This window comes from Dermochelys coriacea, chromosome 25, assembly GCF_009764565.3.
Source record: "Dermochelys coriacea isolate rDerCor1 chromosome 25, rDerCor1.pri.v4, whole genome shotgun sequence".
NCBI classification, from domain to species: Eukaryota; Metazoa; Chordata; order Testudines; family Dermochelyidae; genus Dermochelys; species Dermochelys coriacea.
Window position 1 is genome coordinate 9,949,327 of NC_050092.1, and position 14,064 is coordinate 9,963,390.

Below are 14,064 nucleotides of genomic sequence, written 5' to 3' on the forward strand. Positions count from 1 at the left end.
CATGACGTATGAACTAGACAGGGGTTCTCAAACTGGGGGTCATGTCCCCTCCAGGGGTCACGAGGTTATTACGTGGCAGGGTCACAAGCTGTCCACCTCCACCCCCAAACCCCGCTTTGCCTCCAGCATTTATAATAGTGTTTAATATAAAAAAAATGGTTTTAATTTATAAAGGGGGGGGTCACACTCAGAGGCTTGCTGTCTGAATGGGGTCACCAATACAAACCTTTGAGAACCGCTGAACTAAAAGGATCTTTACGGAGGTGCTGTAGTGTGGTTTGCAGATACCAGAAGGAAGAGAACTGCAGACAAATATAAGAGAATTGATGGGGGGTTAACATAATTTTCCCCCACCCCCATGAAGATTGTTTCATAAATTGGCCTTCACAATAGTCCCTATTCAATTCACCGCTCCGCTCTGGCTGAATACCCAGGCTCAGAGGCTCACGCTGGGTCTCCTGTCTGGGGAGATGGTTTTGTGGACGGTGGGACCGGACACCTGCCCCAGCTCCCTCTGGAGAAGTTCCCACTCCTTCTCCGGGAGATGGTTGTCCTCCCGCCAGAAGAGAGACTCGCTCATGTCACCGCTCGTGCCTTCCTCTGAACATCAGAACACGAGGTGCCATTCACCACAATGCCTTGGTAGGCTAGAGACTCCTGGGAGCAAGAGAGATTGCGCGCACACACACACACACACACACACACACACACACACACACACACACACAGCAGCTCCCTGGCAGAGTCCAACCGGCAGCTGTAGCTTCTCTTCTCCCGCTGAGCTGGAGTTGCTACTTATTTCCCCTGCAGGAAAGCAGAGGAAGCCAACAACTGAATGAGCCACGGTGGTCTAACTCCCCTCTCATCCTTACAGGTGACCCCATAGGTCAGAGGGGCAGGACTTTGGCTGGGCAGTGCTGGGGAAGGCTACCCCGGGGCTGTGGATAAACAGGGAAGTTTGGTCTCTGGGACTCTCAATCCAGCACCTATTCCTAGGGCCAAATCCCCATAAAAAAACCCCTGACAATAAAAACAAAGCTGGGCTCAGCGTCCCGGCAAGAAGCAGCCCCTCCACCAGCAGGAAGGGATGGAGAAAATAGCCCTTGAAGAAGACACAAGCCATCATAGAAGCCAATCCCCTGTCAGTGCTGGGCTTCGGGCCCATCTCCCACAGAACGGGGTAAAACTTGACCCCTGGAGAAAGCCTGAGATGATGCTCTGCAAGCAGCTCAGCAGAGCTTCTGGCAGGATGCTGTGAGAAAGGCGGCTCCACAGACCTTTGAGCCAAGGGAGACCGTTCCCCACATGTGCTCCCAGCCCCAGGCCGGCGCCCGTCCAAACACAGCATCAGGGGAACATTCCAAGCGTGTTTTACGAGCAGCAGCAGCCAACGTCTGTTGTCCCGACCCCCAGCTGATTCGTCCCCTTGTGACCTGGCAACACCAAGCACTGTGATGTCGATGCCGGGCATGAACCTGGCTTGAGCCCTTCCCATCACAGCAGGTTGATGTCGTCCAAATAGGCAACCAAGATCACATCCCTGACGTCCTTGAAGACCTTGCGGATGTTCTGCGTATCCGTGGCGCAGGTGTAGTGGCGGTAGAGGCATCTGGATTTGGAGGCCAGCTTGGAAGGTCTCTGCCCTGCATCACGGTGGACAGCTGAGCATCGCTTGTACATGTCCACGTACATCTCCAGAATGAACTTCTTCGCCGCCTCTGCATCCCGCTTGGGTCCTGACATAGAACAAGAACAGACCTCAGCAGGGCTTTGCCACTGAAAGCCTGGCTGGCTCCGTCACACAGGGCAGAACGGGAAGTCACGGTAGTGGTGATCACGGCATTCTCTGTATGAGTGACTGTGGACGGGGCATTCCCCATTTGGTCTGTGGCAACAAAATCTTGATTATTCATTTTAAGCCAGTGCCAGGCAACCCCAGTCAAAGAGCAGCAACCCACTGTGCTAGTTGCTGTGCCAATAAATAGCAAAGATAACAGCCTGTGCCCCAGAGAGCTTACAGAGCTGTCCCTGATTGGGAACCCTCCCCACACATGCAGAGTTAGTGAGAGAGGTTTACGTGTTATCAGCTGGAGCCTGGGCTATTTTGGACCAGAGTAAGGGCAGAAGATACACGCAGGGTCATTCCTCCCCCCCACCCCGACCCATTTCTCTGCGTGCCAATAAAGCAAGTAACCCAGTAACAAAGCAGCGATGGATGGAATTATGGTCTCTGCGATGGCTTGAGTGCAGGAGGACCACTGGGGAGAAGTTCGCTTGTGGCTCTTTCTGTAACAGACAGCGAGGGCTATCTGCTCCAGAGCTGCTCTCTACGAGCACGTGCTCTGCTTCTGGAGAGTCCCCAAGTGTCGGTCTTCACACGGCAGGGTCTGACATGGCACCTCGAGGCGGGAGTTACCTGGGAAGCTGGGAAAGTAAGCAGCCAGGTCCGAGTGGGTGATCTTGTCCTCCAGGAGGTCAGTTTTGTTTAGGAAGAGGATCACGGAGGCGCTCTGGAACCAGGGCAGCTCCAGGATGGTTCTGAACAGGGCCAGGCTCTCCCTCATCCGATTCTGCACCCAGGGGTGGGAGACACAGACGACACCTGTCAGCCCTCTCCTCAGCCCCCTTTGCTCCCAGAATGCTCTGTGTAGTCAAAGAGGACTCAGACAAGGAATACAGTAGCCCAGATGCAGGGAAGGAGGCAATCCCTTGAGCCAGACATCTGAGTAGAGGACGGAGCCCCTCCAGACATGCTTGCTAGTGAGATATATACGCTCAGGTCTTGTGGCAGGGAAGGTTACTGGTTTAATCGCCCCACATGCCGGCACATCTCCTTAGGACTCCTTACCTCCTCGCTATTCTCCTCCAGGCACTGGTCGTACTCGCTGAGGGAAGCCAGGTAAATCAGGGCAATAACGTTTTCGAAACAGTGTATCCACTTCTTGCGCTCCGACTTCTGCCCACCCACATCCACAATCCTACAGGGAGCCAGGAGGACAGGGGCGTTAGCTGGCAACTGTCACACTGCTGGGGTGGAACAACCTCAGAGAGGGACTTACTCCGAGTATGTATGCAGCATTTACAGGACTCTCTTTGCCCCAGAAGGCGTGTCAAAGCTGGGTGTAGCAAGAGCGGCAAGCAGCCAGCTCTGGGGTGGAGGATAGCAACTCCACAGCACACAGCAACACCAGGGGTGGGATTCACCTGCCTGAAGCTGGAGCGGGTAGGAGGCATGACTGTGAGGAAGGCAGACTAGAGATACATCCCGGGCTCTTTGTCCTGGGCTATCAGGTTCTGTTACCACCCAGTCCGATTGGAACCAGGAGCTCCTAACCTAGCGGCTTACATGACACCTCACTCACACATAGAGGACGTGGCCTGGATTGGATCTGTGCTGGAACAGCAGCAAAGACAGGGCAGGGAACCCCATGCAGGTCTGACTGCTTTGCAACAGCTTCACCTTAAGATCATCTTCTGCATCGAGAAGCAGTATTCACGGATACCGGTCGTCGGCATGCGGCTCCTCAGGACGTCCTGAGCTGTGGGGACGTAACAGTCATCTGCAATACGCTCCAGGCTGGACAGAAAACTGCAAAACCGCCAGGAAACGAGGAGGAAGTCAGTCCCTTGGGCATCTCATCCGAGAGGACCTCAAAGCACTTTACAGAACACTCAGCCCTACAGTAAGGCAGCGATAGTGTCCCCATTTCCGCAGATGGGAGGGGAAGCAAAGACAGACTTGAAGAGAGGTAGTGCAGGGAAGAGAATGCCCGAGTCCTGACTCCCAGCCCTGTGCTCTAACCACACGACCATTACCCCTTCCTATTAAGGCATAATAGGCTGGGCAGAGCTTGTGGCAGCCTGGAGCCATTTATCACTGATGGGCAAAACCCAGAGAACGTCAGTTCAGAGAAGCACCCTAAAATTTCAGGTGCTTTGGTCAAGGAGTTAGGCTGGAAGACACCTGGGAGGATCTGGCATCCGGTTGGACTCAGGAGACTTATAATTTGTTGCTACTTCAGGCCATGGACCAAGCACAAAACCAAAAATGAGCGTGTTTAAATATCTAAAGAAAAATGTAAAATACATTAACATATAATAGGGTTTATTGTGTGTATTACCACAGCATCCAGAGTGCCCAGCAGACATGAAGATCCTGCTACGCAAGGTGCCGTACATACACATCGTAAGAGGCAGCCTCTGCCCTGAATATCTTACAGGCTAAAATAGACAGGATAGGTGGAAGAGGAGACAGACACAGAGAGGAGCAGTAACTTGCTCAAGGTCATAGAGCAGGTCAGGCTGAGAATAACCCAGGTCTCCTGACTCCCAGCCCAGTGCCCTACGCAGCAGGTCACACTGCCTCTCCCACAAAACCCCTTTACGTCCCAGAAACCTCAACCGCAAGGCAAATTGAAACCCTGGGAAAGCTGTTTGATGCGTCACCCAGAGGGGGCAGCAGTGGTCTCACGTGCTCGTTACAGCCTGCAGGGATGACTCACTACAGGGCCGAGTCCAATAAGTGATACTCCCGCCGTCTCTCGTAGCAGGTCCGGATCCCCGCGTCCCTCCATAGGCTTTCAATGGCATTTGCGTATGGCCTGTTCAAGGCCGCCACCTTTGAAGCATTCACCCCCATGACCAGCTTGGCGTTTTCCTAGAAGCAGGAGAAATGGGAGGGTGGGGAGGGGGAAAAGTTACATAAACGGGGAGCAGCTGCCTTCTTGGAAACTCCCCAAAAAACCTTCTCTCCCCTCTCTGCAAGGACAAATCAGAACAGCGCAGGCCTGGGGGTTATATTAAACAGAGGGAGCACAGCCCAGTGCACTGACCAGGAGACAAGGGGCCAGGACTCTTGGGTTCTAGTCAGGGCCCTGCCTCTCATTCGCTGTCTAGCCCTAGCCACGTAACCTAGGGCTCAGTTTTCCATCCACACACACAGCCCGCATTACTGTAGGATCTGAGCATCTCCCGGTCCTTAATGCATTTATCCTCACCGGTCCCCTGGGGAGGGAAGGCAGTGCTAGTATTCCCATCTCACAGGGAGAAACTGAGGCACAGGGCAGCCACGTGACCTGCTCTGGGTTGCACAGGAAGTCAGTAAGCAGAAAAATTCCTTTCTAGTCTCCTCAGCCTTGGGGGAGCATGCGTCTCTCTTCCCTACACAAGGAGCCATTGCTCTTGCCATGGAGCGAAGAGGGGCTGCTCGCTCAACCTCCAGTTCTTGACAGAACCGCCAGCCTGTTGTGACACCTCCCTTTGCTTTGCACCAACTGCCCTTGGCTCTCCTGTACGGACTGGCGGGCTCCTCCTTGGACAGAAACAGGGGGGTGTTGCTGCGTTCTACTAGGCTCCAGCCTTCCAGGTAAGTGGGGCTCAGATCCTTAGCTGGTGTCAATCAGCACCACTTCATTATCTACAATGGCGCTATGTCGATTTCCACCCAGGGAGCGCGTCTGGTTCGGGGCATCCCGCTGCCTCCAATCCCCATCCAGCAGTTGACCGGCAGGGGTCTCCCTGTCTGGGCCAACCTCCGTACTTACCACGTTCTCTGGCCGGGCATAAGGGATCTGCAGAGTCTCCATGGCTCCGATCATGGCCTGCATGGAGGCAAAGACGTTCTGAAACACCAGTTTGGCAAAGTCTTTGCGATCCTCTTCTGAATAGCCCGCCCCATGGATTATCCGCAACTGTTTGATGAATGTGCTCTTCCCGCTTTCCCCAGCGCCTGTTGGCCTCAGAAAGGAGAGAGACCTTAGACTTCCTCAGGGAGATGGGGTCATGAACCTGGTGGGGAACCTGAGGGTCACCCACAATCGAGAGTCAAGGGGCAAGTACTTCATAGCCACTCCCTGGCCCCACAGACAGACTGTATGACAATGCCAAGTCCGGGAGGTTGCAACAGGAAATGGTCTAACATAGAATATCAAGGTTGGAAGGGACCTCAGGAGGTCATCTAGTCCAACCCCCTGCTCAAAGCAGGACCAATCCCCAATTTTTGCCCCAGATCCCAAAATGGCCCCTTCAAGGATTGAACTCACAACCCTGGGTTTAGCAGGCCAATGCTCAAACCACTGAGCTATCCCTCCCCCTGGGATATGCCTCCATCAAGGAGGGGTAGAGGGAGATCACACGTCCTCCCCAATTTTAAATATCCTATTGCTGTCTCTCCATGAGGCTGCAGGAGAAGTGCATTTCCTGTCTGGTGAGCCTCTCAATTCGAAAAGCCACAGCAGAGAGGACACGGGTTGAAGCCTGAGCTCTCCTGACAGCCCTGGAGATGCCTGGAGACTTCAGATTCTGGGACTGTCAGGCCAATTCTTCGTTTCGCTGGCACTAAAGAGCACACCACCTGGGAATGCCAGCTGACTGTGTCCCATTAACAAGGGATCTGAGACCAAGGCTTGTTCATCCAGCCCTTGGTTCCATAGGCTGGAAGGGGCCTCCTGGCCACCAGTCCAGTCCCCTGCTAATCCCAGGTCACCCAGTCATAGAATCTCATTCAGAGACCCATCAAGCTCCGTCTTGAAGCTAGTTGTTTGCCCCCACTACTCCCCTTGGAAGGTTGTTCCAGAACCTTCCTCCCCCGATGGTTAGAAACCTTCTTCTCATCGCCAGCCTAAGTTGATTCATGGCCAGTTTACCTCATTTGTCCTTTTGCTAATATTCTCCTTTAGCCGAAATATCTCCCTGGATTTCACACACCCACCCACGATGTATTTAGGGAGAGCAATCAGATCCCCACTCAGCCTTTGTTTTGCTGGTTAAACGAGCCAAGCTCTCATCTCCTCTCATAAGACAGGGTATCCAGTCCCCTGACCATCCTGGTAGCCCTTCTCTGAACCTGTTCCAGTTTGAACTCCTCTTTCCTGAGCAGCAGGGACTGGAGGAAGCCGTACGCTCCTCTTGGAGCAATGCTAGTATTCATCTGCAACAACTCTCCCATAAGACGGCAAAAGCAGTTTCCGTAATGCAGGCCAGATGAGGGTTGGAGAGTAGGAGTGAAGGAAATCTTTGGACAACAGAGATTTGGGGGAGACCCGCCGTCCTCTCTCCCCTTTGGCTACAATGCATAAACCCCTCATTATGGCTCCCCTTCCCCAAACTGTCATCCTATGTAAACAAAGCTGTGTGGGCCACAGAGTAACTCACCTAGTAGAAGTAGCTTCAGCTCCATCCTGTCTCGCTTTTTCTGCTCTCTCAGTATTTTGTTGATTTCTTCATCTAACACAACAGCAGCTTTATCTTCTTCCGACAGGAAATAATGGCACTTCTGACAACAGCAGAAACACCAAGCCATGGTGCGGGAAAGATCCGATCCCGATGAGGAAAGCAGAGGGAAATGCCACACTTTATAGCACAGAGAAGTAATGCTGCCTCCCAATATACGGGAATCCCAGTGGGAGCAAGGCAGAACGTACCCACCACAGTGCCCTTTTAAACTGGGCTCGGGAATGCTTGGTGAGCCCTTAATCACACATGCTCCAACCTCTGTGGGTGTGGCCTCTGCATTCAGCTTCTCTGAGAACTGCGGTAGCAAAGGTTTCTGGTGGGGGGATTACTTATCTCCCAAGACCGGACATTAATTCAATTCATGCACACCTCTTTTCCTGCCATTTCTGGCAAAGGTACATCTCTACATCTCTTTCCCCCTCAAAGAAAACCATAATGTTCTACAGCTCTGCAAAAGTTAGCTGCAGAGTGGCCGGTTTCTGGTGACAAAGGGAAAGCTGAACGTCTCGTCGTGGTAGGTGTTTCAAATTTCATAAGGAAAACAAATCCAACCAGAAAGGACGAGGGGGGGGGGGGGGTAATCTCTGTTCCAAAAAGTGTTCAAATGATCTTGATTTAAAATTCCCCCAGGATGATGATTAAAATATCCTTCTCAAACCGAAATTCAGCTTCTCTGAAACATGCCTTGGCTCGTCCTTCCTTAGACAAATCCGGTTTCCAAGAAAGAGATATTTAGATTGCCTCTTGCTTAAACCATAAGGGAGCTCTCTGTGTCAGGAACAGTGATGAATAAGAAACCCTCCCATTCTGAGAAATTCACCACCTACCCCACCCTCCTTCTCAGGCCTAAGCAACAGGTCTGGACCAACCCAGAGAAGTACTGAAAACGCCCACGCCCTGCTCACATAAGACAGCTGGGGGGGGGGGGGAAATCCCCCATGCACAAACAGCTCTCTCCTTCCCCATTGTACATCACAGATCCTCCTGCCCAAGGAGGAGAGCGGAACAGAATCTCAGACATCTAAAGCGTTGAGTTCTTCAAATGACAGGCCACCCCCCCATGTGGTGAGCAGTCTCTTCTGCATTGTGACAACCGCCTTTCAATTTCTACCACATGTTCCATCCCCACTCATTGGCGGATAGAGCAAACATTTTGCAGAAAGATCATTCTTTGCATTGCACAGCAACTTGCACCTAAGGCTCTCAGAGTGCTGCTGAAACATCAACAAATTAAGCCTCTCAACTGCCCTGTTTGAAGTGGTTGAGGTTAAGTGACTTGCCCATAAATCTCACAGGAAGTCCATGGCAGAACCAGCAACAGAACTAGGAATCCAGTCACTGTCCCTCACTCTAGGCACTTAGGGCTAATTGTGTTACCCTTACACATGCTGAGAACTATCGGACTCTGCAAGTATCCCTAACAGAATCAACGGGACTAGGGACAGAGTAAGGTACCACTTAATTTGAGTAAGAATGGTAACAGCAGACCATAAAACAGCCATGCCTTGGCTTCTACTAGCTGCAAGAATCCATGAAATCACTGGTGATGATTCATGCATGCCTGTGGAGGGCCAGGCTAGTTTGGGTTCTGTTTGTTCACACTGGAAGTGAAACACACTCAGTGGGGAATTAAATGAGAAGCGAGTCAAGAAACTGTCGAAAACTTGAAACGAAAAAATACAAAATGCAAGAGTCTTGAAGTTACAAGTTCAGATAATAAGTGTGAGAACTTCCTGCCTGTAAACAGGGCTGGTTTGACTGGTCTGCCTTCTACATAACCCCAAGACAAGCACTGGCAGTCAGAGGGAGAGCTTTCAATCCCCCCTTGCACACCAGTGAGGTTCTTCAACACTGAACCAGAGAAGTGAGAAGGGGATTAAGTCTGCATGAACTAATTAGCCAACAGCTGCTCCAGCACAAGAGTGAACATTCAGTGCTGATAGTTTGCAGGAGGTTTGTAATTGGGGACACCTGCCTGCTTGGAATCAACAAGCTCAATTTGGGTTTTATTTTTCCAGGTGCACGTCTAAGCATCCTGGATTTGCTGAAAACCGGAAAGAAGCTTAATTACAAAAGCCTGTCCTATTTCCAATACCAGTGGAAATAATTTTTTTTTTTAAAAAAGGAAGAAATCAGACCCATATTGGGACCCTCCATTGAAGGACTTGTCGTCATGGGATCTCCAGGCCAAAATTTTGGCAAAGATTCAAACAAGCATACACCGAAGGAGTGTTTCTCTTATTCAGCCCCTATCACAATTAAAACTCCTCTTTACTTTGCACCGCATCAGCCTATAACTGACAGTTGCAGTGATCTGTGAGAAAAAACAACTGCCGAGAAGGAAAGGATTAAAGTTTCGGCCTTCAGGGATGCCAGAAATCTGACAGGATGTCTGGACTGCTGATGCATCAAGCAGGATTCATGCCCAAGCAACGAGGATGGGCCAGTGGAAGAGGAGGCAGTCAGGCAGGTGAGAAAACAAGGGTATGGCTACAAGACGGTGCTACACTGCCAGGTGGAGGCTTCCTGCAGGGTGCAAACCCTTCCGTCAATGTAAGAGGTGGTAGCTGGGTCAGTGGAAAAATTTGTCTGTTAAAGTAGCTGTGGCTGGGGAGGGGACACGGCCGGGGGGGTGTTAGGTTGATCTAAGTACATTGCATAGGGGGCAAAACATTTTCACAGCTAGGTTGTGAAGTAGCTAGGTCAACCTGAATTGTAGGTATAGGGCAGAGTAAGAGGGGTCTCTATAGAAACAAAAGGATGACCATAAGAACTGTCCCACTCTTATCCATTTGGTTTCGTAGCTTGTTAATTCTTGAATTTTACCACACTAGTGTCCCGTCAGCATGTAGAGAGAGGAGACCGTCAAGTTTACAACAGGGAAAATCCAGCACAAGTAGATTGTTATGAAAAACACTAGAATTATTGAAGGACAGTTACAGAAAAGGGGCCAGATTTACAAAGATGGAGAAAAAGATCAAAAGTTGGGTGTCTAAATACCTTTGTAAATCGGACCCACAGCTGCAACCCGCTTCCCTTCTAAAGCCTCATTTTAATGCCTCTCTGTTATTTTGGGTGTGGAACATTCATTTGATCTGAAAGGTGCCAGATTACAGGGGGAAAAAAAAAAAACGCCCATTCTCCTTTGTCTTCAGAGTTAAAGTTTCAAAGAGTATTTGTCAATTGACTTTTTCAAATTACAAGGTAGTGATAATGAATCCAATCTGAAATTTTACTTTTGTCTACTGTTCATCTCCCCATCACGCAAGAACAGCCTGTGTGTCGTAGTTGCGATTAGGAGCCCCAACCAGATACCAGGACCCCACGGTGCGAGGTACTGTATGCATGCCCAACGGAAATGTAATCCCTGCCTCAAGACATTTACCATCTAAAGTAATTTCAAGTTTTTCACGTTTCAAACTCCTTAGAGAGCCTTGCGAGCCAGCCTGATGGGCGGAAAATAGGCTGTAATCAAAAGCGATTAGCGGTTTGTGTCGTGGACAGTGCTGGGCCCAGTCCTGCTTTCACTGACTTCAACTAGGACATTTTTTTTTTTTTGACATTGGTTTCAATAGGAGCAGGATTGGCCTGGAGAGTTTGTGAGCACCTGCTGCCCTCTTTTGGCCAGTAGCAGCTTCTGTTCTTCCAAACAGTCTTTCTAAAACGGACACTTCAATAAATATACATGTGTCTGAAGCGCTTTCCTAATGGAAGACTGAATTACTTACTAGGCAGAGTAAGGGAGCTGCTCAGTTGAGACAGGCACTCTTATTTGTTAAGGTTTCTTTAAAACCTTTAATCTCAGTTCTTAACAGAGCAAAGCAAAAAACTGAGTTAAACCCAGATTTCTAAACAGGCTGTTAAGAGGTATTATTCAGAAAAGGACCAGTAAGCCGGCTCAGATAGATTGGAAACTCTTGGGTAACAACCGCCTTTTTGTTTTCTGTTTACATGGCACCTAGTACAATTAGGTCTTAGTCTATAATGGAGGCTCCTAAACTGTTACCACAATACAAATAATTTCTAGCCAGGCTGTTTGTAAGTTGCAACTTGTTCTGCTGAAAACTTCCGTCTCCTCCTGTAGCTCTTACCTCACATGAGTAGCCTCACTGAGGTTAAACAGGACCGTTTACACAGAGAGAGGTTTCCAGGATTAGGTCACAGCCTTGTGTTATTTTCTTCCTTGGAAATTCACTTGGTGCTGAAGATGGTGGATGTAGCATGAACTGTTTGAAGGTAGCAAATGCATGAGGGACAGTACAAGTCTCCCTGAGACAGCAGCTATTTGCAGGTGTAAACTCTTCAGGGCAAGGAATGTGACTTCTTGCTAACTGTGGTAGACAACTTAAGTGAAGTAGTGCCAAAGCGATTTTCATAGAAGCAAAGTTAAACAATTTTTAAAATGTTATGGTTAGTGGGATATTGAGCACAGAAGTTCTCCGCACCACAGACCCTCTCCATTTTCACTTTGCAGTTCTGTAAGAAGGGTTCCCCAGGCTTTCCTAAAATATAGTGAAATGGCCCTTCCAAAAACAACACACAGAAGGGAGGGAGGGTTGGAACACTGGACTTCATAGTTTTACACCTTTGCTTCTATTAATAGTAGTAATTAGGGCTGCCAAGTGATTAAAAAAATTGATTATGATTAATTGTACTGTTTCATAGATTCATAGATACTAAGGTCAGAAGGGACCACTCTGATCATCTAGTCCGACCTCCTGCACAGCGCAGGCCACAGAATGTCACCCACCCACTCCTATGAAAAACCTCACCCATGTCTGAGCTATTGAAGTCCTCAAATCATGGTTCAAAACTTCAAGGAGCAGAGAAGCCTCCCTCCAGTCAACCATGCCCCATGCTACAGAGGAAGGCAAAAAAACCTCCAGGGCCTCTCCAATCTGCCCTGGAGGAAAACTCCCTCCCGACCCCAAACATGGCAATCAGCCAAACCCTGAGCACATGGGCAAGATTCACCAGCCAGATACCCAGGAAAGAGTTTTCTATAGTAAAATAATAATAGAATGCCACTTGGATGTTTTCTACATTTTCAAATATATTGATTTAAATTACAACAAAGAACAGTGTACAGTGCTCACTATATTTATTATAAATATTTGTGCTGTAAAAACAAAAGAAACAGTATTTTTCAATTCACCGCATACAAGTACTGTAGTGCAGTCTCTAAGATGAAAGTTGAACTTACAAATGTAGAATTATGTACAAAAAACTGCATTAAAAATAAAATATAAAACCTTAGAGCCTACAAGTCCACTCAGTCCTACTTCTTGTTCAACCAATCGCTCAGACAAACAAGTCAGTTTACATTTGCAGGAGATAATGCTGCCCACTTCTCATTTACAATTCCATCTGAAAGTGAGAACAGGCATTCGCATGGCACTGTTTTAGCCGGCGTTGCAAGATATTTACATACCAGATGCACTGAAGATTCATATGTCCCTTCATGCTTCAACCATCATTCCAAAGGACATGGGGCTATGCTGATGAGGAGTTCTGCTCAATAACAATCCAAAGCATAGCGAACTGACATGTTAATTTTCATTATCTGAGTCAGATGCCACCAGCAGAAGGTTGATTTTCTTTTTTGATGGTTTGAGTTCTGTAGTTTCCACATCAGAGTGTTGCTCTTTTACGACTTCTGAAAGCATGCTCCACACCCCATCTCGATCAGATTTTGGAAGGCACTTCAGATTCTTAAACTTTGGGTTGAGTGCTGTAGCTATCTTTAGAAATCTCACATTGGTACCTTCTTTGTATTTTGTCAAATCTGCAGTGAAAGTGTTCTTAAAACGAACATGGGCTGGTCATCATCTGAGACTGCTGTAATATGAAATATATGGCAGAATGCAGGTAAAACAGAGCAGGGGACACACAATTCTCCCCCAAGGAGTTCAGTCAAAATTTAATGAATTATTTTTTTTAATGAGCATCATTAGCATGGAAGCATGAAGGGGCATACGAATGTTTAGTATATCTGGCATGTAAATACCTTGCAATGCCAGCTACAGAAGTGCCATGTGAATGCCTGTTCTCACTTTCAGGTAACATTATAGATAAGAAGCCGGAAGCATTATCTCCCGTAAATGTAAACAAACTTGTTTCTCTTAGCAATTGGCTGAACAAGAAGTAGGACTGAGTGGATATGTAGGCTCTAAAGTTTTACATTGTTTTGTTTTCGAGTGCAGTTATGTAACAAAAAAAATCTAAATTTGTAAAGTTGCACTTTCACAATAAAGAGACTGGACTATGGTACTTGTACGAGGTGAACTGAAAAATACTATTTCTTATCATTTTTACAGTGCAAATATTTGTAGTGAAAATATAAAGTAAGCATTGTATGCTTTGTATTCTGTGTTGAAATTGAAATCAATCTATTTAAAAATGTAGAAAAACATCCAAAATATTTAATAAATAACAGAATACCAACTGAAATTTAACAGTGTCATTAAAACTGCGATTAATCACAATTAATTTCTTTAGTTAATTGCATGAGTTTACTGCGATTGAATCAACAGCACCAGTGGTAATGTCATCATGGCACCCAGGAGTTCCACTCAACGACCAGGATCCCATCGCACTAGGCACTGTACAAAGAGAACAGTTGCTGCCCCAAAGAGCACTTTTGTCTAACTGTTCATTGGAAGAAGTGTTCCATAACCATGTTTTAAAGGCCTGTGTCTGCCTGTGACCAATTGCCTTAAGTGCAAAAGATCAGTATGTGTCTTCAAAAGCCTACCGTTCCAAGTGCTCATGATCTTGATGCATCATTCCTGATATCAGGAATTCAGTGTGATGCTGCAGCTACCCGAGTAC

At 48.2% G+C, this 14,064-nt stretch overlaps 1 protein-coding gene across 2 annotated transcripts; it reads right to left on the reverse strand.

The window, feature by feature from the left end:
• Positions 1-716: 716 nt before the first annotated feature.
• GNA15 (G protein subunit alpha 15) lies at positions 717-8,224 on the reverse strand. Of its 2 annotated transcripts, none has more exons than XM_043502494.1 (8): positions 7,919-8,224; positions 7,153-7,315; positions 5,544-5,728; positions 4,503-4,657; positions 3,461-3,589; positions 2,849-2,978; positions 2,417-2,570; positions 717-1,736 (listed from the first exon to the last, which is right to left on the reverse strand). In XM_043502494.1, the coding sequence occupies exons 2-8, from the start codon at positions 7,298-7,300 to the stop codon at positions 1,495-1,497; spliced, it is 1,143 nt and encodes a 380-aa protein (XP_043358429.1). In that variant the 5' UTR covers positions 7,301-7,315; positions 7,919-8,224; the 3' UTR covers positions 717-1,494. The 2 variants fall into 2 exon arrangements, with proteins under 2 accessions (XP_043358429.1, XP_043358428.1); XM_043502493.1 differs by having other exon boundaries at positions 7,153-7,396; positions 7,631-8,222.
• Positions 8,225-14,064: the final 5,840 nt, after the last annotated feature.